The sequence below is a fragment of the Epinephelus fuscoguttatus genome, linkage group LG24, assembly GCF_011397635.1.
Source record: "Epinephelus fuscoguttatus linkage group LG24, E.fuscoguttatus.final_Chr_v1".
NCBI classification, from domain to species: domain Eukaryota; kingdom Metazoa; phylum Chordata; class Actinopteri; order Perciformes; family Serranidae; genus Epinephelus; species Epinephelus fuscoguttatus.
In genome coordinates this window covers 17,070,185-17,084,184 of record NC_064775.1, presented here as the reverse complement: position 1 = coordinate 17,084,184, position 14,000 = coordinate 17,070,185, and the positions used below count along the sequence as shown (strand labels likewise).

The following is a 14,000-nucleotide window of genomic DNA, read 5'->3' as shown; positions in this document are numbered from 1 at the left end:
TGCACGCAGTCTCTTTCAAAATAAATGCACTATGTTGGTATTAAACTGCAAATTGACAGTTTTTCCCTCAACAAAAAATGCACATGGCTGGGTTTAGAAAAAAAAAAAGAAGTGGGTTTGGCTTTATAAGCATATGGGAAGTGAATGCAGGCCACCTGGGTGAAAGTTGGTGGTTGTTAGATCCCACCCTCCTTTTGTGGACTTTCACCCCCTTAACTGCCACTGTTATTACTGATTGTGGTCATATTTTAAGATATTGTGCAACATATTGTCAGTCAGCAGCTTCACTACAAAAGAATGTGTGTCAGACTTCTATCTTAAAACAATATTGGTGGAACTCTTTTGCAAAGGAACTGCATGCCAAAACTTTAGATTTGTAAATGGTTTGTAGGGCAAGGAATAACTGAACCTGTTTCCTCGATCGCCTTCACTTTAGTTTGGAGTGGTGATGCCAGCAAAAGTGGAAATGTGAAAGTGCACATTTAATGACAGCGAGTTGTCAATGACTGAATGTGGAAATACTGAAACATATTGTCACTCACATTAGCACATACTGACCAGGAAGAGACTCAAAATGACCACAAAGAGATGCAAGGAAACTACAAAGAGACACAAAAATACCTCAAAGAGACACAAATTGACCTTTAAAAAGACACAAAACAACAAAGACACGCAAAGAACTGCAAAGAGACACGGAACAAACTCTTGAGAGACATAAAATGAGCATAAATATATATGTATATACCTCAAAGAAACAAAGACTGAACTTCAAAGAAACACAAAATGACAACAAAGGCATGTAAATATACTACAACGGGACACAAAAAACCACAAAGATATGTAAACGAACTACAAAGAGACACAGAACGACCGAAACATCCACAAATATACATAAGAGAGACACAAAACAACTACAAAGAGAAACAAAATGGCCTAAAACAGACACAAACTGATCACAAGGACACACAAGTTTATCACAAGGAGACACAAAATAACAAACATTTGCTGACAGCTACAAAGATACACAAATTGACCTGTAAAGAGACACAAAACAACAGACATGCAAAGAACTACAAAGACACAGAGAACGCAAATAAAGAGACATAAAATGACCATGAAAATATAAATATACCTCTAAGAAACACAAACTGAACTTCAAAGAGAGACAAAATGACAACAAAGGCATGTAAATATACTACAAAGGGACACAAAAAAACCACAATGAGATGTAAACAAACTACAAAGAGACACAGAGCGACCAAAAAAGACACAAATATACCCATAAGAGACACAAAATGATTACAAAGAGACACATAATGACCACAAGGACACACAAATGTATCACAAAGAGACACAAAAATACCTTAAAGATTCACAAATATACCTAAAAGAGGTACAAAACAACTACAAAGACAAACAAAATGATCAGAAAAGACTCAAATACATCCCAAAGAGACACAAAATGATCACAAGGACACACAAATTTATCACAAAAAGACACAAAACCACAACAAGATGCTGACAAAGAGACACAAAAACAACAACGAAAAGAGGCAAAACCACCACAAAGTTTGTTTGTTTTATTGCTCCTGTGTAGGAGAGGTGGTGGGGCCTTTTGCATGTCCGTGCCCAGGGGCCTATTGTCACAAAATCCGCCCTAGTGCAGTGTTTTTACTGGTCTGGCCCACTTAAGATCAACCTGGGCTGTTTGTGGCCCATGAACTAAAATGAGTTTGATATCCCAGATTTAAAGGACTGTATTTATCAAACATAGAAGTCCAAATGTTATCTTATGTCCCTCAACAGTTTTAAGATTAATGCAGGCTACATAGAGAAGCCTCCAAAGCAAGTAATTCCCCATAAATTCCCCTAGAGAGCAGCAGAGGACACTGAATGAGCCCTTTTTCTGGCACTGTGGGGGATTTATGAAGGATCATTTCGCTCCTTGCTGCTTAAACTGTGGAGTAATTTGGTAATAGAGCCAGCTTATGCCTGAGTTTTCACTTTAACATGGATCACAAATCAATATCTTTTTGTCCTCGCTGGTTTCATACTTTCACATCAGTCCGCAGACGAAGCCAGAGAGCGGAATGGGGCACGTTGCCTTGTAAAATGAGTGGCCCTGAAAATGGTATACTGCCGGAGCCCATTCCCTTCACTGCAGCCCCTTTAGACTAGCATCATCAAAGTTTATAGGCTGTGCCTTGTAGTGGCAGAGGCTGACCCTGCTGGCACCGCAGGAAACTTTCTCTAAGTCTACAATCCAATATACCAACAAATGAAGCAGATTTTAGTAGCTGTAAAATAATCTGTCCCCTGGAAAATCACTGGAATTTATGGTGTCATCCAACTCTCTGAAGATAGGAATATAACTCTAAATTATGAATATATATATATATATATATATTGCTCTGTAAGGGTAACCAATAGCAACTAATGAAATATGACTTTAAATCAGGATTATTATATGATAATAAAAAGCCCATTTCCGTGCTGTTTCTAGAAGAAGACCCACAGGTAGCAATTTGGACTTAAAACCACCCAGCGGGAAACCAGAAGAGAGTCTGCTCCCGACAGGTGTATTGACAGCAGCAATGAAGCCAAATAGCCAATCAGGAGAGGTGATAAGTGAGGTGGGCGGATTTCCAAAAACAAAAAAAGACAAAACGCTCCTAAGCTTTTGGGCGGTTTAATAGGCTGGAAGAGGTGTCAATCACACTAAGGAGGCGTGTTCAGACCCCCCCCCTCCTCCCCATCCCAGCACACACACCCCCACCTCACCCCCCCAGCCACCGGCTCTATGGCAGCGTGAGGAGTAAATGGCTCAGAGTATCCGCGCTGGAAACCGACCTAAACACTGGTCTGGGAACTGATAAACAAACACAACAAACAACGCGGTGCGTAAAAGCTCTCCATTGCGCTGGTTCTGGGTGCGCGCGGAAGCTGTGCCAGCAGTCCCAAGAAGCCAAGAAGACTCCGTTTTTCTTTTGGTTGTTTATTTCTACGTGTGTGAGCGTGTGTGAAAAACGAGGATATCTTAATTGGACATGTGAGTTACGGGAGACAAGCAGCCCTTCTCGAAGATGAAGTTCCCCGCTTGCGTCCTCGTCACTTTGCTGGTGATCCGATCGAGTGCGGCACAGTCAGGTGAGTGCTTGGATGGCGCGTCTTTGCACCTGGGTCTCCCGGGCAGTTTGGGAAAGCAGGGATCAAGGGGTCCAAACACCTTTAAAAAACACCTTTCTGTTCTGGCAGATGCGCTGGATTTACTGGCGAATTTAAAGTAATTGTTTGCTGGATGATGCTGAATCGCAGTTTAACACCTTGTGTTGTTCGCTCTACATCACTGTCACAAACTTAACACAACTTTCATACCCGACCAAGCTGATGCTGATTTGAATCATCGCATCACACATGCAGTAAACTGTGAGATCCGGCAGCCAGTGGGAGCGTGTCGGGCTCTGCGTAAAAATCTCTCCAAACTCCCCTCCTCACAGTTAGATTTTTAAGGAAAAAGAGACACCTTTCAAGCTGGAAATCCACTTTGCTTGTGTGCCTGATCATTTGGTGTAGAAAAATGTAGCAACAAATATCAGAATTCCCTGAAGGGAGCAAATCTCCTACGCTTAATATGAATGAATGCGCCATCGCTTTTAATATAATTCCCCTAAGCGGACGTTGATAGAGCGACGACCGCGGCTATTTGCGCTGATTTATATGAATCGAGCCCGGTTGCACCAGTGGTACAGTTTTCCCTTACTGTCTTTGAATAATTTAGATGGAGCAGATATACTGAGGGCTGTATAGGCAGTGGGAAAAACATCTCGCTTTCATCATTAGGACCCCTGTGGTGCCAGTCCCCCGGACCAAACTCACTTAATGATCCTGCAATATCCCTATAAAGGCTTGTGCGTCCATGGCACTCAATTTATACTGGTGATATTTATGTGTTACCTTTGGCAACCCTGTAGGATATTTACAGATAGTTTTTTTTTTTTTTTTGCTGCTGCTGCAACATGTAACATTTGTTCATTTTCAAGGCTTTGAAGCACTATTTATCCAAGCAAATGATTGTGAGAGGCTTTGATGTTGAGAAATTGTGCTTTTTCAATCAGCTTTTGTTCCCAGACTCTCTGATCAATAAGGACTTTAATGTGCTCTGGTATTCTGTTTGGTTTAGAGTTTGGTGTAATATCTGCTTCGGAGTAATGTCAGACTGTTTGATGCACTAGTTGCACAGTAATATTTTGGGCTGATGAGCATTTCCTGATGCCAGACTGCCTTCTTAATCGATATAATCAAGCTTTGGCAAGTAATGCCAATCTGGAGAATAACGAATAAAGCAAGCAGCAGCACACACTCAAGAAGTGGGAACACAGGGGAGTTTGTGGATTGATGTTCGGAAGGTGAATTTGGCCATCGCCCCAACCTCTCGCAGGCACAAATGGGATTCCAGGATGCTTTTTTTCTACCCGCCTCCAAGGACAGGTCGAGTTTTGGCTGCTGGTTTGTGGTTCTCAGGCGGAGCTGGAGAAACAAACACACTCCCCCGCCGGCTGTGGTGTGGATCTTGGATGGGAGGCGCTGAATGCTGCCTATTAAACAGGAGTGGATGGATGCACTGGATGGATGGGTGTCAAAGCGGGATGAATGGGGAAGAAAAGTGGCACCCTCGCTGGTTTATTTATTCACTATGCATACACTCCCATCCAAGATATTTGTGATGCAAATTCAGCCCAAGAATCTGAGCTATGGCTCTTGGGAAGTTCATTGTGTGTGTGTGGGTGTTTACTGAGTAGATATTTGTGTGCTATCTGTCCACTCTAATCTCCCTCTGCTCATTGTAAGAATTCATACCAACCACCATATATCAATCATGTTTAAAGTCATGGTCAAGTAAAGAGATGTTCACTTCAGCGGTGTTTAACATGGTGATTGAATCTGTCTGTGCGCTCCTGCTGCGAGACAAATGTCTGCAGCATTCCTGCCAGTCAGCTGGCCTGTGGAGCTGTGTGCACAAAACTATGTGTGAGTGTGTTTGCGTGATGTGCAGTGGGGCCACATGTGTGCCAAAAATGGAGGTGTTTGCACCATGAGGAAGTTTGATTGATGACTCGTCTGACTGATTGTTGGCAGTGTGAGAGGATCTGTGTAGAGGCAAGGCCTCATGCCGACTCATTTTAAAAGAACTGATTCAGGGTTCAGGATTGACCCTACTTCTGTTTCCAGGAAGTGATCATTAATGGATGCAATTTAGATCACTATGAGACTGATCAGCTTCCTCCTCAGGTAGGAATCGGAACAATTAAGCCAACTTTTCTTGGCCGTATTTCCCCGATAGCTCATGTCTTAAGGAAGTTAACAGACATCCCTGACACCATGAAATCGACAGTGAAAATAACAGAATAACATACACACTAAGACCGCAGCATAATCACGATAAATACAGTTAATCTCATTAAGACAGACTAAAACATAGAAGTCTGTAGAAGTCTTTTCCCTTGGCTCAGATTGCTGCTGTGACTGAATGTGGAGTGAAATAGGTGGCTATTGCTCAATGCCTATGATTTTGCGTGATTTCGGCACTCTGTCACTGGACTTCTGTGTGTGGGTGTTTTTAGGGACCTGTTTTTTTAACGGGTATAGTGCCACAAAAAGCAGCTGTGTCTTACTGAGACTTTGCTGCTTTTCGTGCCGGGAATATAGCACTGAAAGTGGGTGTTTTAAGTGTCTTAAGCCAATATGTGATCATTTTTTAATCAAAACCAAGTGGTTTTTGTGCCTACACATAATCATGTTGAAACATTTCTGCTACGTTATAACATACAAAAGTCACAGGTGATGGGGTTTTGTAAATCTGTTGAGCTGTTTACAAGGTCAAGACAGAGTTTAAGTGTGCAGTCTGTCATCCTTGTACTGGTGAAGGACTTCAGTCTTCACAAAATACAATAAAAAAAAAAAAAAAAAAATCATAAAATCAAATAATTCCATAACAGACGACAGAAGTTAATAAGATGACTAGACAGAAATTGTAATTATCAATATGTATGTCTCCATTAAATCAGACCAAATATGCCAGCTTGAAAAGGTGTGTTTTCAGACAGGATGTGAAAGTGGAAAAGGAGACAGCATTGCGAATGTCTGGGAGAGAGTTCCAGAGGTGGGGGCAGAACGGCTGAAGGCTCTAGAACCCATGGTAGTCAAGCGGGCAGATGGTGATGAGAGTTGGATGGCTTGCAGAAACGTCTAAGAGTACGGGAAGGCGTATAGATATGAAGGAGGTCAGACAGGTAGGACGGGGCTTGAATATGAAGGGCCTTAAAGGTGAGACGCAGAATCTTGACGTCAATGCGACAGCTGAATTCTGGACCAACTGGAGTTTATGAAGACACTTGAGAGGGCGACCAAAGAGGACAGAACTGCAATAATCAATACGAGATGTAACCAAAGAATGAACAAGGATAGCAGCGCTCTGAGGTGTAAGTGATGGATGAAGATGGTAAATATTTTGTAGATGAATTTGGAGTCGTCAATGGTTAGAGAGAAACTGCGCGGTTTAGCCAAAGTAGATTTAGTACCCACAAGGAGAACCTCAGTTTTTGATGCCAGAATAAACAGCAGGGTTTTCCCAACCATTATACCCCCCTACAATTGTCCGAGTTTGAATATAATTAAAACAACACCTCAAAGATGACACAGTGTAGCTTAACGGTAGCATGTAGCTGCACTTTTGGAGTGGAAGAAACACAGTTCTGATAGTCGGTAGCTTGCCAACCCTCCGCAATTAGCCAAAAAGTATGTTGTTTTTTGTTGGTGAAGATTCTCAGTTATCCAGGTCATGGTAATCGTAAGTGCTAATAGCGTAGGCAACTGGACTTGCTTGCGTTTCTTGAAGACGTTTCGCCTCCCATCCAAGAAGAACTGCAGAAGCTTCTTGGATGAGAGGTGAAACGCAAGCAAGTCCAGTTGCCTACGCTATTAGCACTTATGGTTGTTTCTAGTTGTACCCTCCAAAAACTTCATCCTCCACTCTGTAAATTCATCAGCAAACCATCCGGCTTCCAGTCCGTCCATCCCTGGGAGCCGACTGCAGCACACCAGCTTCCTCAGTTTTTGTCGAGGAACTTTAGTATTTTTGGGCTCGTCCGATAAAGATAGTCTAATTTATATATCCTTTTTTTAAATATATATGTTAAAAGGCGTTAATTACTTGAAAAAAAAGTATATATATCAAAGATTTTTTTCATATTCAGATCCAATGTCTGAATATTTTTAAAAATTAAATTTCATAGCTCTTTGAAAAGGTGTACTTGCAATATTATTATTATTGTATTATTATGTCTGTGGCATAAAATGGTCTCAAAATGACAATAATATCATTTTGGTTGTGTTTATTTCTGGCACAATATATTGTCTAACAAAAGTAGTTACCATGGCAGGCATATGAGGATCTGATTCCTCTGTAGAGCTTGACAGTGAGAATCTTTAACTTAAGAGGATGAATTATCAGTAAAATAAAAATTCACCTTCTTCACCTTTAAACAAGGCTCACACCCGTAGTTTCACCACCCTCTATCGAGCTGTGTGTTTGCCTGCTTGCCGCAACAAATGGTTCAAACATTTTAATCGCCCCAGCTCTTGAGTGTGTATGACAAATGCTGCATTCGCACGTGTGTGTGTGTGTGTGTGTGTGTGTGTTTGGGTGACATTTAAAGACGTGCTCTCCTGTGAAATGGCTGGGGCGGGGGGGTACGGTGGGGAGGGAACCCGCTGAATGCCAGTATCAAATTACTGGGTGTCCGATAGCTGGCACACACGGAGCCACGGAGCTGGCCGGGGCTTTGTAGAAGACTGGCGGAAATGAGAATTTATTACAAGCTAATTAAGCTTTTTTTTTGATAGCATCGGTCTAGACCGCGAGGCCTTTATTTGACAGCATGAGAGATGAGGGGGGTGAAGGAATTCAATCTTGCTCTAAATTAGTCAACATTGCTATCATAACTTGATATCTGCCAGGCTTAACCCGTGCCAGGCTTCGGCTGGATGTTAGTCAAGCGATCGCTTCTGACGAGCTGATGGAGATCTGTATGCTTTCTGTGCGTCCATTGTCTTCCTGTGAAAGAGACGGAGCAAGAAAGTGGAAGGATAAAATATGGCTGTTTGCACAAAAGAATAATAATTGCAGTTCAGTGAGGGTGACATTGAAGTGTGGGCTGTTATTTGCTTCCTCTGTCACAACTGGACAGCCTCGGCGGGCCGTAAGGGAAGCCTTACAAATGACTGTGTGACGCGTGGGGGTGATGGAACACTTTTCCAAGGCCTGAGACAGCAGTACACTACTCGCCGTCTGAATCAGCGTTCAGATTATTATCTGCACGGGCAACACAAAGATGACGCTGTTCTCCTACCCGCTTTTTGTCTCCTACATTTTCTCTTCCCAGGCATTCCGAAGCGATCCGGCGACGTCACGAGCGTGTTTGCTGACATTCTGTTTGCCGTACAGAGGGGGCTTCTGTTCTTGGAGTTTGCGAATCATCCAAATATTTACATACAGAGTCACAACTGCACAGCATGAGAAGGAAAACATCCAAGGCTCGGGTGCAAAATAGCGGCTTTATTGGCCTCTGTAATCATCCCGAAGCTTTCTTAGTCCCTCTCCGTCTCTGGCGCTGCGTTTGTGTGCTTGGCAGGACAGACTTTTGAACCCCCCCCCTCCTCCTGTGTCTTTGCTGCCTAATGATGAGCAGGGTTTGGCTTTGGTTGTGCTGAGACGTCCCGTGCCAACTCCTAGTGTGAGTTAGATTGGCTAGTCGGACACTGGAAGCCTGGCACAGATGCCCCCTTTCAGGAGGACTGAGATCTCACTCCCACACAGAAAACACAGCACACTCGGCCATACACAGGGATTTACTGTAAACACCCCCGAATCTACACGCTCTCTTTTAATTTCCAATTGCGTGCTGATTCTGCTTTTTCATCTCCCGCGCACACACATGTAAACACACACACATGTAAGTTCATGGGCGAAAAGCAGCAGAGGCCTTAGTGGCTTTTAAGTGTGAGGCAGCTTTATGCGTCCTCATTGTCTGCTTCAAGCACAAGTCTTGAATCTACTTTTAGTGGTTTGTGTTGTTCTCAACCCTCTCCCTCCCTCCCTCTCTCTTTCACACACACACACACACACACACACACACACACACACACACACACACACACACACTGAGCAAAACACACACACAGCGTGAGCGAGGCATGGCCCAGGAAAAGAAAGGACAGGAAAGACAGAGGAATCTTTTTTTTTTCCTTCCTCTTCTGTTTCTTCTAGACCACTGGAGGGTTTGTTCGGCCCGCCACTTGTAATTCCACTCAGAGACAAATGCCTCCATCCTGTGTCTGAGGGGCTTCCTACACACACACACACACACACATCTTGCCTAGCAGTGCCGGTCAGCTCGCACCACTCCACTCCAGACTTTCTCTTCTTTTTTATTTGACTTGTATTTCATTAACTCTCTTCCACTTTCTTTCACACATACTTGTCATCTCTTTTCCTCTCCTTCCATCTATTTCCTTATCTCTTCCTCTCTCTTTCTATCTTCTCACACACACCTTGTCTCCCTCCTGTTCTCATCCATTAACATCTCCATTGTGCTCCTGTTTTATTTCCCTGCTCCATTTCATCTTTCACTGCCTCTGCCTTTCTTCTCTCTTTTAACACCTTTTTATTTCCTCGCCTTCGCCTCTCCCTCCTTCCTTCTCTTTCTCTCTCTCTCTCTCTCTCTCTCTCACACACACATGCACAAACACACACTTCTCTCTCTGTCTTTCATTACCCATGTGTGTGTGTGAGGCTGTCACCGAGCACACAGGGAGAATGGAAAACAGCTCATTTTTCCCCCTTTAATTACAGCACCCAATTTGTTTCATGGACAACATGCTGTCGGCGGCTCCTCCACACACCACTCAAACTGTCATTTACATGCTTATGGACGTGGTTCTTAGTGTGTACACGGCTAACCTTGTGAGCTGTAAACCCTTTGGAAGGTGGAATAGATGTTGACTTTCTTTTTTAAAACTTTGGTTTGTTGTTTAAGTTAGTTGGGGTTAGTTTGATATATCTAAATGGGTCACCTTAGCTGGTAAGGATGTTAGAACAGAACAGGAACAGTTTGACTTGCGCCTAAGGACTTCACCTCAAAAGTGAAATTCTTTGCACTCCTAAAGCTAAATGCTAATTGTTTTTAGAGAATAAATTGAGCCTGTGAAACTTTTTGTGGCTGTCCAGCTCAGTTGAACTGGTGTGCGGGCTGGGTGCTATGCTATGCTACACTTATCAGTACTAACTGCCATATGCGTGCATTGCAGAGCGGCAGCAATTGGCTAGCCAGCACAATACACACCCAGGGAGTCACATGCACGCATGGCCTGCACGGCTACCACGACAAAGTGTTGCATACAGCTTTGTTAAAGCCAAAACTATTTGCAAAAAGTTGCCAAAATGCTTTGTCATTCTCCATGGAGTTCCTGCATTGCACATAGCCTTGTCGTTTGATCTATAATTAATCTAAAAATATGAATCAATGCAGCTTTAAGGGTGTTTTATGCATGTATTTGGATTAGCATAAGGTTGAGGTTCAGGCAAGGGTTATTGTTTTGAATTACGGCTTGATCTGCCTTGTAAGACACAAATATATGTGTGCATATGCATCCATTTGTGTATCTGTGCTTGTGTACACAAGCTTGGCTTTGAATCTACATTTGCAGTGCTGTGCTCAGGCACCAGGCCAACACAGGAAGTGGGACAGCGTTCAGCTTCCTTTTGATTGGCAGCACTTCTTTGGCGAAGCAGGATCAAGTGCCATCGACTCCGTCTTTCACAACCAGTCTTTTTTAGTTCCTTTGCCTTCTTTTACTTGCTTCCCTTCTGTTCTGGCTCTCAGCGCTGCACAATAGAGGGCATTAGAATAACAATGGCATTTTTTTCCCCCCGCTGTAACCTTGACAAAGTCTGGTGTTTTAATGAAAGTCTGTGAAAAGAGAAATGATCACTGAAATCTAATCCCTCATCTGTGCGCGTGTCGATCCGGCAATTCAACCCCGACCTGTAGATTTGTGTCTTTACCTCTGCTTTTTCTCTTTCTTTCTTGTGTGATGTCATTACATACACTCACACACACCTTTAAACACACACCGACTCGCCTCTATTGCAGTTGCATCTAACGCTAGTTAAAAATTGAGCTATTTTGGATGTTTTTCATTAGTTTAGTCCCTCTGTGTGTGTTTCTGTGTGTGTGTTTCTGTGTGTAGTCAAGCCCGCCTGGTGGATTGTGTGTCAGCTAATCCCTGTTAAGATATTCACGGCAGCTAATCTGTTTAATTACACTACAAATTAAGGATATTTACTGTTCCAAGACTTTTATGCGACACCCGCCTTAATCAGGGCCTTAATCTGTCTGGCACTGTGTGAGTGTGTATTATTGTGTGCGTGCATTAGCGTGTGTGTGTGTGTGTGTGTGTGATTGATACTCTGTATGCTCAGGCATGTGTGCCTTTGTGTCTATCAGGCTATTTCTGCCAGAGTCTGTCTGTATCTCTCTGCTTTAATTCTCTTCCTGAATATTTGCCCACAATAAAAAAAGAAAAGAAAACAAGAGATTATTGTGTTTTTCCAGTTGTCGTCATGGCAGGGAAAAGCAACAGATTAAAATGTAATATCACCGAGACGTTGCCACAGTATTTAAAGGACACAAATGCAGATCAACAAGAGCATCGCTCTCCTCGACTCAGACTCATGTTCAACTAATTCTACAAGATTAAAACTGTGTTAGAACCAGGGAAACATGCTGTGTTCTCTGTCGAGGCTAAAATAATGAAAGCGGATTGTAGCCAAGCGTATTTTTGTGCACATACAGTACAATATGTATGTGACTGTGCATCTTAATTGAATGCAATTCATGTTTGTGTGTTTGTTGTTGCTCTAAGTGACCAAACTATTTTTGCATTATATTCAAATAAACAGTGTTAAAAAAGAAATCAAGTTAGCTGTAAAAACTTAGCCACTTCTAAGAACTTACTGATAAAAAAAAAGTAAGCTTGAATCAGAGAAAAATGAGTTCAGGAATCTCTTAGGATCTGATGACCTTTTCCAGTTTGTTCCCTGAATCTGTAAGGTAACTAGGGGTGCGTCCACGATACGCTATAACCACGATACATTAGTCACAATACAATATTATTGCGATTTTAAATATGTTGCGATATTCTGAGTATTGCGATAAAATATATTGTGATATATTGTAAGTTTTCAAACTGTTTATCTCACTGCAGGAAAATGTACCTGGTTGACTGAAAAAGCAATTGATTATATTTTTCTAGTAGGCTATCTGAAGTTTAATTTGTTTTTGTTATATTAATAATATAGAATGATTGATAATTATAGAATGAAAAATCAATACTTGGCACTGTGTGACGCTACGATTTTGCCACATAAAAATATTGCGACACTATGCTGTATTGACAGCTGTATTGAGTTTGGCATTTTGGCCATGGCCATCTTGGATTTTTGAGCCAGTTTGAATTTCCAGATTCCCAATCCCCAGCTTGAAATTTAAAGTAGGTGGTGCCTCACCAACCCTGACCTCAAAATCCAAGATGGCTGCTCTGTGCACCAGTATGAAAACATATCAAAGCTATAGTATTGTACTGTTTATTAGCACTTCCGTCGTATTTGTGCATCAGAACTTTGTACATACAGTACTGTGCAACTTCTATCTGTGGATGTGTTGCTACTTTTTTTTGTATGCGCAAATAAATACAGCATAATGCTTTGCAATCAACTGGCAATGCTAACGATTGTTAACCTGGCCAGAACTGGTATTGCTAACACCTGGGTTTTCGAACTCCTCATACTGGAACACAGTCATTCCCAGCTCTGATTTCTGAGGTAAATGAAACACAGCGACTATTAGGCCTTTCACTCAAAGTTGCCATGCCCTTAGTTATGCACATTTTTTAGCCTTAAAAGCATTTAAAGACATTAGTTTTATACATACCCAACTCTGTGCGGTTGTCATAAATGTGGAAATTAGCTTTAGAGAGCAAAACCTTTTATTTCTCAGGCATAAACATGATTATTTTTGCTGTAAAGTTGGGCGTCTTAGCATGGGGGTCTGTGGGGATTGACGAGCTTCTTGGAGCCACCCTCAAGTGGCAATTAGAGGAACTGCAGCTTTTGTCACTTCAGCATTGGCTTCATTTTTCAGCCCAGGAGGTTGCAGCTTGATTTTAATTTGGCTCGTGAAACTGCAGTGATTGGTAAAATTGGCTAAATTCTTCCAGTGTGACCATTTATTGGTTTGAGGAATTGTGCAAATATTGTCAGCATGTATGCAAGTTTGCAAGCCATATGTGCACACGAGTTCCTGTTCCGTGTTTGCATGTACAGTATTTGCATATACTGTATGAGTTAGAGGTTGTGTGTGTGTCGGTGTGTTCAGATGGGGCACGTTGTCCTTTTTAAACGGCCCCTCCTGTGATGGTGACCTGTAATAAATGAGTGGGCGCGGGAAAGTGGCAGCCGTGACAGCTGACTGGGGAGGGAGGGAATACAGAGAGTGAGGGAGAGAAAAGGTGGAGGTGGAGGTGTGTGTCGGGGAGAGTGTGTGTGTGTGTTAGAGAGCGAGGGAAGACAAAGCGAGACAAAGCGGAGGTAAAAGAGATGGAAAGTCTCTAAGGAGAGATAAGGAGGGAGCATGAGAGGATGAGAGGAAGACAATGGGAAGGGAGAGGAGGGCGATAGTGAGGGATTGTGGGTCAACCAGCGTGGAACAATACCTCGACCAGAGGTGGAGACTCTTTCTCTGTCACCACTTGTTCTTCTTATCCTAATTACCCCCACCTCCCCCCTTTTGAGCCTCTCTGAAGTCACCTTGCAGCCCAGCAGAAATATGGCCGCTCCTTCGGCTGGTTTTAAAGGTACATAAAACTCGTGGAGAAGAAAACCT

The 14,000-nt window shown here is 42.6% G+C and overlaps 1 protein-coding gene across 3 annotated transcripts in view; it reads left to right on the top strand.

Moving 5' to 3' along the window:
- Positions 1-2,828: 2,828 nt before the first annotated feature.
- LOC125884958 (receptor tyrosine-protein kinase erbB-4-like) overlaps positions 2,829-14,000 on the top strand; it is a 396,776-nt gene continuing 385,604 nt past the window's right edge. For all 3 annotated transcript variants that reach the window (XM_049570285.1, XM_049570286.1, XM_049570284.1), the window contains exon 1: positions 2,829-3,147. In XM_049570285.1, the coding sequence (XP_049426242.1) occupies positions 3,084-3,147 (64 nt within the window). In that variant the 5' untranslated portion in view covers positions 2,829-3,083. The remainder of the gene's footprint in view (positions 3,148-14,000) is intronic.